The sequence below is a fragment of the Lampetra fluviatilis genome, chromosome 12, assembly GCF_964198595.1.
Source record: "Lampetra fluviatilis chromosome 12, kcLamFluv1.1, whole genome shotgun sequence".
Classification (NCBI taxonomy): domain Eukaryota; kingdom Metazoa; phylum Chordata; class Hyperoartia; order Petromyzontiformes; family Petromyzontidae; genus Lampetra; species Lampetra fluviatilis.
In genome coordinates, this window is record NC_136286.1 from 13,685,607 (window position 1) to 13,701,006 (window position 15,400).

The 15,400-nt window shown below is 45.5% G+C and overlaps 1 protein-coding gene across 1 annotated transcript in view; it reads left to right on the forward strand.

Moving 5' to 3' along the window:
* The window catches only part of CC2D2A (coiled-coil and C2 domain containing 2A), a 42,607-nt gene extending 30,698 nt beyond the window's left edge, over positions 1-11,909 (forward strand). Inside the window, exons 30-37 of the mRNA XM_078861703.1 lie at positions 2,622-2,825; positions 4,296-4,385; positions 5,277-5,390; positions 6,306-6,449; positions 7,832-7,954; positions 8,613-8,671; positions 8,911-9,088; positions 10,086-11,909. Of these exons, the coding sequence (XP_078717829.1) occupies positions 2,622-2,825; positions 4,296-4,385; positions 5,277-5,390; positions 6,306-6,449; positions 7,832-7,954; positions 8,613-8,671; positions 8,911-9,088; positions 10,086-10,274 (1,101 nt within the window). The 3' untranslated portion in view covers positions 10,275-11,909. The remainder of the gene's footprint in view (positions 1-2,621; positions 2,826-4,295; positions 4,386-5,276; positions 5,391-6,305; positions 6,450-7,831; positions 7,955-8,612; positions 8,672-8,910; positions 9,089-10,085) is intronic.
* The last annotated feature ends 3,491 nt before the right edge of the window (positions 11,910-15,400 follow it).

Consider the following 15,400-nt stretch of genomic DNA (forward strand, 5'->3'; position numbering starts at 1 on the left):
ATAAATACATGAAATCATGTTTGTAAGAATCGATTACTTTCGTTTTGTATATTTCTTCACGTAGTTTGTTCATGTGATCCTTCACTACATTGTAAAAAAAAAAATATTTCAACAAAATCGTGACCTCGAATTGTGACAATTCATTGAATCGCAGAGCCCCCGCCCCTCATTGAATGTCAGGCAGGGAGCGGGGGTGAATCATGGCATGCCTATTGACCACTCTTAAGCTGTGAGTAGTGGTTACAGAACTCTCAGGCTATCTCACACACTCCTCCTCTTCAGGTCCTCACTTTAGATTTTCCTCATCTCCTCTTTCCTCATTTCACTTTTTTGCTGGATTTTATTGTATTGTTCTGTTCTACCCCCTAAATTATAACATCGGTGTAGACATGTTCCCGCTCCTCTATTACTCTCCTTACCCGTTATTAAATTTCTTACCCCTATTATTAATGTAATTATATGTAGATGCTATATATATATCCACGTTGTGTTGAAATGAGTCGGTACATTTCTGCTGCTGTGTGCTTCCTTGACTGTCTACCGTAGAGCTGCTCTTTCCTTGTAACATGGCACTCGCGTGGATGAGAGTGGAGTGGTAATGTGATCGTGTACAACCTGCAAAGTTGTCTTCACAACACCTGGCATAGCAACCTATTGACACATCAGAATGTCCCCTGAAGTATACTTGGTGTGCTTGCAATTGATGTCCATGCAGAGCTGTATAGACTACAAGCGAGTCCGAGTCGTTGACTCTCAGGTCTCTTCATGATCAAGTGCTGCCCTATAACCTCGACTCTTTTGGGGTTCTCGAACGGTTTTGTTTTGAATTTGTTGAAATTTCATCAGATTTTAACTTGTGAAGAAAATGTTAAATCCCGTCACAGAGAATCACGTTTCTGTTTGTGGTACTGTACTAAAAATGTGTTTCAACATCATTATTAATTCTCATTTTGAGTGCCAATTTAATTTTATTGAAAATTCATTCTACATTAATATGATGTTAAATGCCTAACATATTGCAAAACTGACGAATGGCTCACATTTGTTGTCAATTTCACACTAAATTTTTCATACATTTTTTTGAAACGAGCAATTTCACCCTCTGTAAAATCGTGGCAGCCTATGCCAAGGTTGTTTCCACTGTGGGTGGGCGGACATTAGTCCCTTTTCATTTTGCACTCATTCTGGGTCATGTTTGTGCATGTGCCTTCCTGCAGTGATGGTCCACTAACCCTGCTGTGAATCTGCGTTCAAAAAGTATTCCTGCGAGTGAGATTGTAAAAGCAGCCTTGCTGGTGTGGGGATTAGTTAATATCTGTCCATCAACACAATGTGGATATATATACATATAGCATCCATCTGGAGAGGGACAGATATTTTTTTACGAGTACTTACATTGGCTTTGTGCCGTTGCATGGCGACATCTCACATGCAAACATCGCGTTCCCGTGAGAGTGGAGTGTGCACGTTTGCGTGGGTGCGGGTATACACGTGCTTTGTGTGCTGTGCATGTCTTCCGTGTGCTGTAGATAAGAAATAGATGTATTCAGTTACTATTCATTTCCGATTACTGACAATTTTATTGCAAAATTGCTCAAATTTCCCTTCTTGATTGTTCGCCAGGGCTAGATGCACCAGTACTGAGCTGTGATGTAAGTCGAAACTTGACATGTTCAGATGATGATTATAATAATGATAGGCAATAGTCTCCAGTTCAGAGCCTCAACTTGTAGCAGTTCCAGTGTGTTTTTAATTAAAAACAGAAAATTGTGGAGATTTTTTTGGAGTAATTTGAGCTTTCCAGACGTCAGCAAATGTTACGCATGGTCTCTTTGCCTTTTTTATTTGCTGCCCAGTAATCCTGCATCATGAAGTATCACACTTGTTGGCACAAATAACCATCCAATTGCAAATATTTTAAAGATGCAGTCAACTGTTAATTATCCAGGGTAATCGATACAGATTGGATGGCCTGAATACAGCAAACAACATGGATAATGGAAAACATATAAATTAAGCTTTACAAACATGTGTTGTTGACCACATAGCATGGGGTGACGGTGTTGAATATATCATCTGCTTTTTTGTTTTTTTAAAGTATGTGAGCAAGGAGTAACTGTCCACCATGAATATAAAAGGTGGGGATGCGCAAGGTTAAACCGCAACCCAGATAATCTGCCCATGGATAATGAAGAGTTAACTATGTATACTTATGAGTAGTGCTTTCTCACATTACTAAAAGACTTTCCACCAGTGAAAATGATATTCTCAATATGAATCTGTTACACATAATTCAAAGGTAAAACCCTTGGTGTAGAGCAAATAAATGCTTGTCATATATCGTATAGGCCCGTTGACCATCGACCATCATTTACACTCGCAGATATAGTACGCAACTGTCACAGAAACGAAACAAAAAACAACTTTAACACTAAATCGATCACCAATATTTCGAGTTCAGAATGCGAATAGGTTCTTGGAGCAGCATGTGGGTCCATTTGCAGACACGTGCGCCCGCAGTGGCCCGTGCATGTTCGTGCACGTCGCATCTGTGCACACACCCAGCAGACTATCGCTTGTTGTTTGACACCCCTGCACTCGCTTCCCTGTCCCGGTCGCAGTTCGACTCCCAGGAGGATGAAAAGCTGCTCCGGATGGCTGACGCATTCGCTGCCCAGTGCGAGGCGGTATTTCCCACACGTCGGCTCGCCACGACTGTGGCCGACCTCAACGGCCGGGCCGTCTTCGTGTGCCGATTCATTCGCCCGCTACAGCCGCCGCCCGAGCTCCTGCAGGCCCACCCTGGCAACCTGCAGCTCACAGCCGTAAGTCCACAGTCTTCCCTGGGGCCCAAAGTCGAAGTGGCTCCCGTGAGCAGTGTTGATGGTGCCCGTCTCCATTAGGAACCCAAGGCAGTGGTGGAAGCTTCCATTGAACGACCTCTGCTGGGCCATATTATGCCTTCCTGTGCAGTAATAATTTAGTAGCGTGAGCATCATTGCTGCTGATGTGCAGACTGATGTAACTTAACCAGCTGCACATTCTAATCACACCAACTGCCAAAGGGTAGAATCACATACATGTAATTGGCATGTAAAGCTGCTAGCCCCTAGGCAATCCAATGTCTTACGTCAAAGTTGGCACTGCTTGATTTGGTGCATTGGTTCAATGGCAGTGGTTGTTATTTGTGTGTAAGTAGTGGGAGAATGGTGGTATAGTTATTAGCACATTTTCCTGTTAAAATGTATTTCTTGGCCATAATATACAACACCAGCGGCAAAGCTGTATAATCATGGTATGGGCCACATTAGCACAAATCAGCTTGAAATTAGTGCATTGTCCAATGTGGTCTTCATTAGCCCTGGAGATAACAGCTGAGCCTGGCACGGGCCATAGGGCATCCTTTTGTATTTCATGGGACCTCCTTTGCCAGTACCAAAATATGAGAAGAGGTTTTCCCCTTTTTTCTGGCAACAAAACAGTTTTTGTTAAGATGTTTAAACACCAAACTGGAACCTTTCGCAAGGAATCATGTCTGCATTAACCACAATACTTGTGGTCAGAATGCAAACAAAAAAACGTACTCTGATAATATATGCATTGTCTTTGAAACTGATTGGTCCACACCAGAGACAGCTTTCTTTTGAGACTAGGCTCAAAATAAAGCTGTCTCTGGCTCAAAAGAAAGTTGTCTCTGATGTGGACCAAAGACAATGCATATATTATCAGAGTACGTCTTTTGTTTTCATTCTGACCACAAGTATTGTGGTTAATGCAGACATGATTTCTTGTAAAAGGTTTCAGTTTGGTGTTTTAACATCTTAACACCTGATTTGTTGCCAGAAAAAAGGGGAAAGCCTGTTCTCATCCTTTTGTATTATGCCAGCTTTAATTTTTTTTTACTAACAGCACTTTCCCCTGTAATTTTATTTGGCTGAATGGGGGCACATTGTTAGCTTTGTGCCAAGATGCTTGTGTGGGAAGCGGTAGTGTAGCAGTTAGCATGCTGCGCTACGAACCCGGCGACCCGAGTTCAATTTCCACTCACGGCCAACACCAGTGACGATTTTCTGAACTGGTCGTGGGCCTCCCCTGGTCGACTCGGCCTAAAATGAATACCTAGTGCGGTGTGTAAACATCACCACTGGGAGGACAAAGGCGGCCGGGCGTGGTGCTGGCCACCCACCCCCTCGTGTGCTGTCGGCCTTCATAGGTGCTCGCTAACAGCACTTGCCCCAATAGTCTGTTAAGGCTATACGGGCGATCTTTGTCTTGTTGTCTTTGTGCGTGCACAGGAGCTGCTGGCTCGCTACGTGTCCCTTATCCCCTTCATTCCGGACAGCGTGAGCTTCAGCGGCGTCTGTGACCTGTGGAGCACAAGTGATGTATGTCGGTCGCCTTGTCCCATTCTACTCTCGCACTCTGGCGAGTGCACGTCACCTCAGGGATGATGATCTTACAGGCGCACACACCCAAGCCATTTCTTGTTCTTTGGGAACAACTATGCTCCACATCCTATTGCAACGGTGACATTAAAAACAATCTGTTTTTACTGTGTTGATATATTGTGAAAAATACAAATTGGACAGCCTAAGCCCTATTCTTTGTAGACTTAGGATTTTAAATACGGTCTTTTACCATTGAAGATGTATAACCCACTCGAGGTCGTATTTTCTTATTTTTTTAAAGGGGTGAAGAGAGTGAATTGCTCCACTGACTTGAGCCCCCATTATAATCATGGCTCGTGTTATTTAACTTTACTTGAGAAAGTGGTAAAGGACAATCCTTGTCAGTATTTCAATCAATATAATATAGTGGAGTTAATCTAAAGGTTTCAGGTTTGCATTAATTAATGTTTTCGATCATCATCACGATCGCCATCCTTTGTAAGACATACCACCTAATTAATCCCACGTCATGTCTGTGCATGGATTACGTCGACGTTCTCATTGCTATTCTTTATTTTGGTCACTTTTTTCTTGTTTGTGCTTTTTATTTTGATGCCATTCCTTCATTTGTTTATTCATTTTATCTTGGCAGTAGGGTTGTCATTCGCTTCGTACGTATGTGTGTGTGTTGGGCTTCTTTCACGCCATGCAAAGCCAACTGCGTGTATGGGATTTGGTCCTTATATATAATTAAAGTACAGCGTTGTGGGATGCTGTTGGCATGAATTGCACTATATATAAATGAAAGGATTATTGTTATTCCGGTGCAAGTTGCTATCCTGCAGCTGTATACGTGTCCCGTGCTTGTCATTGTCCTTGCCGCATCAGCAATTCCTGGAGCTGCAGTGTGGGGACGAGGAGGAGCACGCCGTGCTGCTGTGCAACTTCTTCTTGGCGCAGGGAATCAAGGCCTGGCTGCTGCTGGGCACCGCGGTGCCAGAGGTGGGCTTCCACCGACCCCGCTTCACTCCCTCCCACTCCCTGTCACAGCCCCTCACTGCGTATACATTATTTAGTATTTTACCAGGTACGGCCCACTGAGCTATATAGCTCAACGAAGAGGCTTATCGCGTGGAAATTTATAGCAGCCAAATACTCTAAACGCATGTTGATTCTAAATTTGAAGGGAAAAACCGGAAGTCCCGGGGAAAAAATCCACGCGACCACGGCGAGAACATGCAAACTCCAAGTGTACAGGCGTCAAGGTCGGATTCAAACCCACGACCTCCTGTATACCAGGCGAGGTAGTTAACATCTCGCCACCGTGCGCTGCTTCTATGTGTTCACTAACAGCTCCTGATGATACACTTAATAAGGCGAAATGTTCGTGCTGAAAACCTATCAATTTCAGTTTGTATTTGAGGCAATGGCTTACATCAATGGTGAGTGATATATGAACTTGTCCTGGACAAACCCCCGAGGTTGAGTATCTGGTGCAATGTGTACACATTCGAATTGGCGAGACAAAGGTTGTTGGGTGTTGTACTGGCCACACCACTCACTCACTCGCTCGCTGTGCCGGCCTCAATAGACGTTCGTTGAAAGCGTTTGCCGTAACAATTTTGTAGTGGGGAGTAATGGTGTAGTTCTCACTCTGAGTTATAATTCTGGTGACCTGGATTTAATATCAGGTCATGAATAACATTAATGGAAAGTGGTATCTGAACCTACACTGTCTCCTCTGAGTCACCTCAGTTTTAAAAAGAATATATGGTGTCATCTGCAACTTAACACTTGGGGAGACAAAGGCAGCTGGGTATAGTGTTGCTGATGCTGGTGTACTCACTAACGGCACTTGCAGTGTGTGTGTGTGTCAAGTATGTATGCTCAATATGTGTGTTACCATATAATCTGCAGGGTTCCACAGCCTATGTAGTGACCCAGGAGGAGGGCAGCTACAACCAGTTTGTGATCTGGAACCCAAGCACGGGGCGCAGCTACAATCAGCACGACCACTTCTGCCCTCTGCAGAGCGTGGGCTGCCTCATCAGCGCTGACAATGTGTGTGGTGACATACTCCGCACCTCATCTTGTGTAGCATGGAGCCAGTAGTGCAGCGGCTGCCCAGATATAAAACTACATTTTTAAAATTTTGTATTTTACCAGGTAAGGGCCACTGAGCTATATAGCTATTTTCAGAAACAATCTGCCCACAAATGATAGCTTATCATGTGGAAATTTATAGTAGCAAAATCCTCTAAACGCATGTTTCTAAATGTGGAGGGAAAAACCGGAAGACCCGGACAAAAATCCACGCGACCACCGGGAGAACATACAAACTCCAAATATATAGGTGTCAGGGTCGGGATCAAACCCACGACCTCCTGCATGCCAGGCAAGGGAGTTTACATCTCGCCAACAGATATGGCATGCCTCAGGGTGCCATTATATTTCAGCATTGGGAATCTTAGGAATATGCAGGTAACAGTAAGATATTTTCTCTTTAGGGTATTTTAAGTGTATTGTCAATGTTTGTAGAGCCATGTTTTTCTCACTTTACTATTTATTGGATTATTTATGAAATTGCATTGCAATACTCTACAGCAGGGGCGGGGAACGTCCGGCCCGCGGGCCGTATGAGGCCCGCAAAATCATTTGGCCTGGCCCTGCCAAGGCAACCGCAGGCGGGACTCGAAATTCAATAAATATAGGAGCAAACCTGGAAAAGCAGTTGTGAGTAGCAACATCATCAATACCAGATAACATCACACGCCTCACCAAAGAGAAGCAGTTCCAGCCATCACATTAGGGGTGAGTTAATTAAATGTTTGACCAAATATAACAGGCTAATTTTTTATTTGATAATTTTGTATGGCCCGCGAATGATGTTATAAATATCCAAATGTCCCTTGGCAGAAGAAAGGTTCCCCACCCCTGCTCTACAGGAACAAGTGTCAATGACATGTATTCATGTGGGCTGGACTCACAAAGAGGCTGAGAAGTCACCAATGAACATGACTACATACGGGCACAGCATCAGAATGAACCTTACAGAATTTTGTGTGATACTATTTATAGACTTGAAGCAGTGGAAGAATCAAAAACGGGAACAGTGAAGGAGAATCATGATCTGTAGTTGAGATGGATCAAATACCGGTGGGCCCTCATCAGGTTCTAAATAAAGAATACATGATTGTTTGGACTTTTGCTTTGTCAGAAAAAAAAGTGATTATGGGATTTGTTTAATAACACGACTTGCTGTATTCACATTGTGGACTGGCTGAGCCACTGGAGTAGAAATGGCACAATGTTTCGCATTATCCTTGTTTCCCATAACTCCTGGCCTATTTAACACTTGGATACGTCTCTTGAAAACTACGTGTTGACCACGTGAACCTGCTGGCTCTCACCAAAACCTGCTCCCCTCTCGTCACCGCTTGCAGATCTGGTTCAACATCCAGCCGTACGACTTGCCCGCGCGCATGAACTTCGCCGTGAGCAACGCCAGCTTGTGGAAGCCCTTCTTCACGCGCAGCTTCCCGATCCCAAACCTGCCCAGTGTACAGGTGAGGCACAGTTACCAAATAACCATGACAGGGGGCATAGCGACTGATGTATGTATGTTGAACTTCTTTCGCACCGCGCATAGCAAACCGTGCTAATCCGAGGTGCGGGGGAAGGAATGGTAGCTTCAAGCTGATGCAACCACTCAGCTTGAATGCCTCACCTCACATTACAGGCAGATGATCAGACAGCTGTGGGCAAAGGACACTTGGGTGTTTGTGTTCTTTGAATATATCGTTTCCATTCCAACTCTAATTACAAATTTGAAATAAATACTAGGGATGGGCCCTATGTGGTTTTATTAAAACTAGTTTTCATATTTACCTTCATGTATTCAGTACAAACAATAGACCATGTTGATAACTTATACAGTAATCGGGTTCAGTTTACGATTGTCTTTATTATTGATCAAACAACTGCAGAGCAGCAGTCATCTTCATTGGTGGCTCGGTGCTTGTAGTGGCAATTCCACTTTCTTGTGGATGCGGTGAATCTCTCTATAGGTTGATCACTATTGTTAACCTCCCACAAAGTCGTACTTATTTCATCACCTTTACGTGGGTCAAACTCCAACCAGGATTTGAACAAACACCCTTTTGATTGCCTGCCCAGAAATGATCACTAATACTGCTGTGTTTTTGTTTGCATATTACATTTTAGCCAGCAGAGCTGAATCATGTGCCTCCAGACAAGACATCTGCGATGGAGCTGCAGGCTCGGTAAGACACATGCGGAATCGGCATCCCCGTGTATCCTCAATTTACTCCCCACTTGTGGCCAGTGTGCGAGACCCACAAAGGCACGCCAATGTAGGCCACCTGAACAGCTGCGCTTCCTGTTGTGTCCGCGCCACTTGCGCCTATCACGAACGGCTGACCCAGCTGTGAGAAAAGAGGCAGGTAGACGCATGCCTGCTCTGGGGGTGAAGCTGCAGCGGGAGTTGTGTGTGTGTGTGCAGCATTGAGAAGATACTGAAGGAACGAATGATGGTGTGGCGGCCGCGGCAGCCGACGCGCTGGAACCGGCACGTGACGGCTGCACTGCGCGATCTGTTGCCAGCCCTCGAGCGCGGTATGGGCCGCGCCGTAGAGGAGCAGCACCGTGCCGAGCTCGCGCACACGCTCGCCGACTATCGGGTACACCACATCATTGTGCTGCCTCAACACCAATGCTGCACCACCATCGTCATCGCATACCCCGCACTACCGTTCGATATTGTGTAGGTTTCCAGCCAGTCACTTGTTCGCATGAATTCTATGAATTTGTGGGGAGCAGTGTTTAGGGCACTGTGTTTGAAGTGTCAGGTAACTTAGTTATATGTGTTATATTAGGTAATATGTTTTTATGTTAATTATTAATATATATCTTAATTGACAATTTGAAGAGAATGCATGATTATGTGATTTTGCTGGGCTACCACCACCCTTTTTTATGAGAATCTGCATGTGCCCATCTGGTGTGGAGGTTTCTGATGAAGTGACTGCAATTGCATTCAATTTACTCAATTACTCCATCTGCGTGTTAGCTGAGATTTTAAAACGCGGAGTGGATATTGTTGCCTTCTAAAACAAATCCTGGGCCACATACATAAGCCACGAAATGACAAGTACTATCTACATGTGTCTTGGTCCTTCTGAATGTCGATTTAGCCATGAAACACATTCCTGCGTAGGGAACTGGTAGGAACGTTGGGTTGCTCGGTCAATGGCCAGGGTCAACGGCGGCGTGGTGTATTCCGCAAATATGCCCGACTGTGAGGGCGGGTACAAGCCGGCGTGAGTAGGTTAAACGTTGAGTTTTATAGGGGCACCACGGGGTGACCAGCCCCTCCCCACCCAGCCCCACCCCCCACCCATCCCCACCCTCCCCACCCAACCCCTCCCCACCCTCCCCACCCAGCCCCTCCCCACTCAGCCCCTCCCCACCCTCCCCTCCCCACCCAGCCCCACCCTCCCCACCCAGCCCCTCCCCACCCTCCCCTCCCCACCCTCCCCTCCCCACCCACCCTCTCCCTGCACGACGGACGGACGGACACAATAATCCCCTGTGGGCTGGTGTAACCAGAAGGTTCCTACCAGTATGAGTTCCTGTCTCAGTCCGTGCCTCGGTCTCTCCATCTCTTCCATTGTCCAGGTCTCGGGCTTCCCCATCCACATGGCATTCACGGAGCTGCAGCGTTTGGTGGAGGCTGTGTACGGCTCGGGTGTCCACAGCATTGACTTGCCGGGCACGGAGTTCGCGCTGGCTGTCTACATGCACCCCTATGCGAACCACGTCATGTCTGTGTGGGTGTACGTGGCTTCGCTGGTGCGAGTACGATAATCGTTCTGCCGAAGACCCCCCCCCCCACCCTTGTACCGCCATCGCCTTTGGCGACTGTGGCTTCCTGCATTGAAGTAATCTGCTTGTCGCAGGCAAACTTGCTTAGTTTAAACCTTAGCTGTTTGACAGATTTTTTTGTAGACTGATTTTTGGAAATGTCTTTAACCTGCATACATTCTGTGATCCATGTGTTCCTCTGTCTGTCAGTATCATTCCAAGCATGCACCACCCATTCTTTTTAGCAGACTTTTTCATATTTTCCTCTATTTACTTTGAAAACATTATTAGTGGGCTTGGACAAGACATGGTTAAGACTAACAACATTCCGTCTCGGAGTTGCTAAATAGACTGTTGCATCGCAGGAGTGCGATATATGGCAATGGCTTTGGGAGGGATGAATCCAGCAGTGAGTATTTCATTGATGATGATGATTTTTGCGTCTCTATTTTTCGGGACTATCATAGGTGTTTGGCTGTGGAGTTTACTTTGGCAGAACTGCTAGGAGGCAGAATTCTGCAGTTATGATGCTAAGGTTTTCACCGTAGCTTATGATGCTCCAGAAATTAAATTCATAACCTATTAGTATCATTGACTGGTTCCAGATTGCTTTGTTTAAATTGTCTGAACAATGAATGTCGGCATAGCTAGATACTTATGGTTCTTAAGCACAGTTCATGCTTTTATTGGTTCAAACATATCGACTCTTTGGTCCATTTCTAAAGCTTCCAGTCCACAAATTAGTGAGTCTTACTCATGGGTTTAACCATAATGGCTTTATTGACGGAATGATACCTCCATGATTCATTCAAATTCCAGAACTGCAATGTTTGCCCTTTGGAGCTGTTAAAGTGCAGAACTAAATTTAATCTGGAACAATGAAATCAGTTCATATTTATGGTATGGATTGTTGTAGTATCTGAATGATAATATGATAGGGTCTTGAGGGATGGGAGATGGAGCAAGGAGCACTTCATTAGCCAATAGTAGGGATGTAGCGATACATCGAGTCTTTCAGTTAACATCGCGTAGAGTGCATGATACGACAAATCATTGTTTTTAGATTTCTGAAAATTCTAAGGTACTAGATTGAACACATCTTGAAAAACATGACAGACAATTGCTGCTCTTTTTACAGGAATAGCAAATTCTGTATAAGCAGAGTTGAGCTGTATTTAAAAGTCACTTATTTTATCTTCATTGTTTCACTCAAGTAATTTCTCAAGAAGTACTTGTGTAGATGCTATTTTCCTACATAAGTATCAAATTATTGACGAGGAATAGTGCAACTCTAGGGGGGGTACCCGAGATATATTTTTTATGCAATAAATGTAAATCAGTACTACGGTAGCAGGAAGGGAATTGCAACAATGTTACACGAGTGAACAGTGTAAATCTAGCCTCAAGTGTTTGCCAGATATGATAAGTTTAACACGTAGGCTTTCGCGACCTTTATCATCCATAATACGGGTTTTTGTTGGGTTAGATCGTGTAAATTACAGCGTTTTTGGGTTAGATCGTGTAGATTACGCGATCTAACCCAAAAAAGCTGTATTTTGCAGATATGATAAATGTAAATAACATCTCTTTGATACAATATGTCATTTTGTTATTTTTTTTTTATAATAAACAAATATATTTTCATATCTCTGTATGGGTGTCATTTGTTGCAACCCAATTCCAATTTTCCAGGCGCACGATGTCTGCCTGTATTTGAGGTGAGCAATTGAGAAGAAATTATATACATCAGCTGGAATTTATCCCGGGCACATCACAAACCATGATGCTATGGACACGTGTAACAACATTGCTTTAAAAACATCCCAAAGCAATCCCAATGTAAAAACATGCTTTGAAATAACACTGGTAAAAAAAAATTTGCCACATGTTTTGTATTTTAACTGTAATGCTGAAATATAACAATCAAACTCTCTAGCGCATTGTAGAAATGTTTTCATTGGCGGTTGGTGTGCAGTGCCTTCAAGAGTATTTAAAGCTGGTTTTGCAGTGGCCACTTTAACAAAGTGTATCCCAAAACCACGCCTGCCGTCCATGCTGCGTATAGAATGACTCATATGTTTGTTAAATCACTGACGTTTACAAAATCAACCCGTCCCAAGTGTCAGATTGGTGGCTGTGGGCTATATTAATCCACTATCATAAATTACATATCATATACAAATTGCCGACGTCTAATGGTGAGCATACTGAACTTGCAATCCAAAGGTCACCGGTTTGATTCGATTTCCCTGAGCGGCAGTTGAAACAACGGTGCAAGTTCCTTAAATCCCCCGTCTCTGTCCACGCACTAGTATAAATAGGTACACCGGGGCCAAATGTGGTGGGGTAGAGCGTGGGTAACTTCCATCTCTTTCAAGACGTCTGGCGAGCATGGAAGAGTAGGTCAAGGTACTCTACAATCGGCTCTTTTGAGTTCCCTCTTGTAGAGACCCTTCCGCCCTCTTGTAACATTGTTACAAGAAGTAACATTGTTAAAGCCAAATAAAGTTCACAAAGAACGTGGTGGTTTGTGTGTGTGTACCATTGGGCTGCATTGTACATTGCTGAAGGCCTCGTATTCAGCCAGCAAAGCAATCCGTCTGCTTTCAGAGTCCCATAAAACCTCTAGATTAAAAAAACTGCAAATATTAGAAATCCTCACGAGTGAAGTTGCAAATGTTTACTTCATGTCCTATATCCCCGTAAACTACCAGAATAGTTTTTCTTTCGTATGTATTAATAGATTAAAGATGTAATTTTAGATTTCATAATACAGGGTTGTTTAGGTTAGATCGAGTAAATAAATGTGTCGTTAAACCCGCCACCACCCGACACAGCCAACTAGTAAGGGTTGTCACGTAAACAGAACGTGCCAATTCGCCACAAGTACAGCACACCGGTGTGTTGGAGAGCCAAGCCACAACATTTACAATCTGAGTACGACGTTTCACCAGTAATTACAACTGGCTTCATCAGGCAACAGACAGATGTAATTTTAGATTTGTCGTCCACTCAATTGTCTGTTAAGACGCAGAGTGGATCTCGTCCATTCCTCCATTAAAGGAGTGAAGACTGCAGTAGCAGCAGCGGAGTGTTTACGATGTGGGTCGATGGTTTGGGATTCATGCCCTCACTCGCAGGCCGTCGAATCTTTGATGCGCCATTTGTGCATCAGGTGGCCGCATTGCCTATGCCCGGTACTGATTCGGTCGATGGTCGAACATTGGCTGCGTCGAAGGTTGAAACCGAGAGGTTCGATGGTCGGGTCTTGTATGAGAAGTTGATTTTTTTTTTATCTCGGCCGCAGTCCAGACTTGCTTCCATCACCAGAATAGGACATCGTATCTGGGTTTTTGTGTGTGACTTCAACCGACATAAGGGGCCGTCCATAAATGACGTCACGCACCCAGGGGGAGGGGGGGTTTCAGACATTTGTGACGAGGGGGGGGGGGGGGTGTGAGAAATATCAAAATGCGCAACTTTAAATAAATATACATGTTCTACGCGATTTTGGACCATTTTTGACCGCCCCCCTCGTCACACGGCGTCACAAAAAGTCAGACCCCACCTCAAATATGACATCACAAAGCTCTGCCCCCCCCCAAACCATATTTCCATTTTGAAAATAAAACATGCTTAAAATCGCTTTAAACTATTGTCATTGTAGTGCGTATTTAATGTGGCGCTCCACTCTGATGTTGTAGGAGAAACATGTATTAAAACGTCTATTTCATTAAGTAGAACGTGTTGTCTATATTTATTTAAAGTTGCGCATTTTGATGTGAAGTCACATTTCTCAACCCCCCCCCCCTCGTCACACATCGTCACAAATGTCTGACCCCCCCCCCCCCCCTAGGTGCGTGACGTCATTTATGGACGGCCCCCGATGGGATCTGTAAACGAAACACGTTTTATTTGCCACATCGAGGGACTTATATGTCTGTGAAGCAGACGTACTATCTGCCGCTCTGTGTTGTTACGACCTTCATTCTACACGACCACGCTCATGATCGCCTTGTTGCAGGTTCATCTCAAAAACGTTTTAAAAAAATTTCCCGGAATCTCAGAAGCCATAGCCCCAGTGGTGGGCCGACAGGGGTTGGGGGGTGGGGGCTGGCATCCCTTGTGACGTCACCGCCGCGTGTGGGGTGGGGGCGGGTTGCCGGACTTTGCGACCCTACATGGGCACGGGACGCGCGCGAGCTCCCGAGTCGCTTCGCGTCTACGGGACGCCCCCGAGGCAATCGGCAGCGAATCTCTTCGCCGCTCCCGCGGCCCCCGTTCGTTGGTCGTCGCCCTGGGGGCAGACGCACGTGCTCAGAGAGACAGCCGCGGAGAGGCCGAGTGGCGCCTTCAGCCCATCGACACGGGGGGGGGGGGGGCTCCTCGATAGGGGAGAGGGGGGACACCCAGAGAGGCGAAGCGGTGCCGCAGCCACCTTGGCCAGGGGACAAAGTTGTGCTCGCAAACTCCGGTGGGAGGCCAATCAGCTTCAAAGGCAATGCTATGTAGCATTACTACCAGAGCACGTGTTTGTTTGCACGCTCACCAACAAGCACTGTGGCGTTGTTAACGCAGACGCGATTCCTTGCAAAAAAAATGTTTCTGTTTGGCGTTTGAACATCTCAACACCTATTCTTGGTTCTTTCGGTAAAGTCACGTAGAAGGTAAATAATAAAATAATAAAACTATCAAATTCTCACGACGTTTCGATTGCAACACAAGCAATCATCATCCCTTCTACGCGACTTTACCGATAGAACCAAGAATATGAATCCCTGTAGTCACGAAAGCTTTAAGTCGAAATCTCAACACGTCTTGTATTGCCAGAGAGGGTGACACACTCTCATACTTGGCGGACGAGCGCCGGGGTCACGCTCTCTGAAAACTTTGCCGCGTTCAGAAGTTCTCAGGGGCGCGGTTCACCAACCCCCCCTCCCTCCACCACACACCTCCCTCCCTCCACCACACACCACCCCCCCACCACACACCTCCACCCACCACCCTCCCTCCACCACACCCCCCCCACCACACACCCCCCACCACCGCCCTCCCCCCCACCACACACCCCCCCACCACCTCCCTCCCCCCACCACAACCACCCCATACAAAGATGGCCGCCGAGTAGA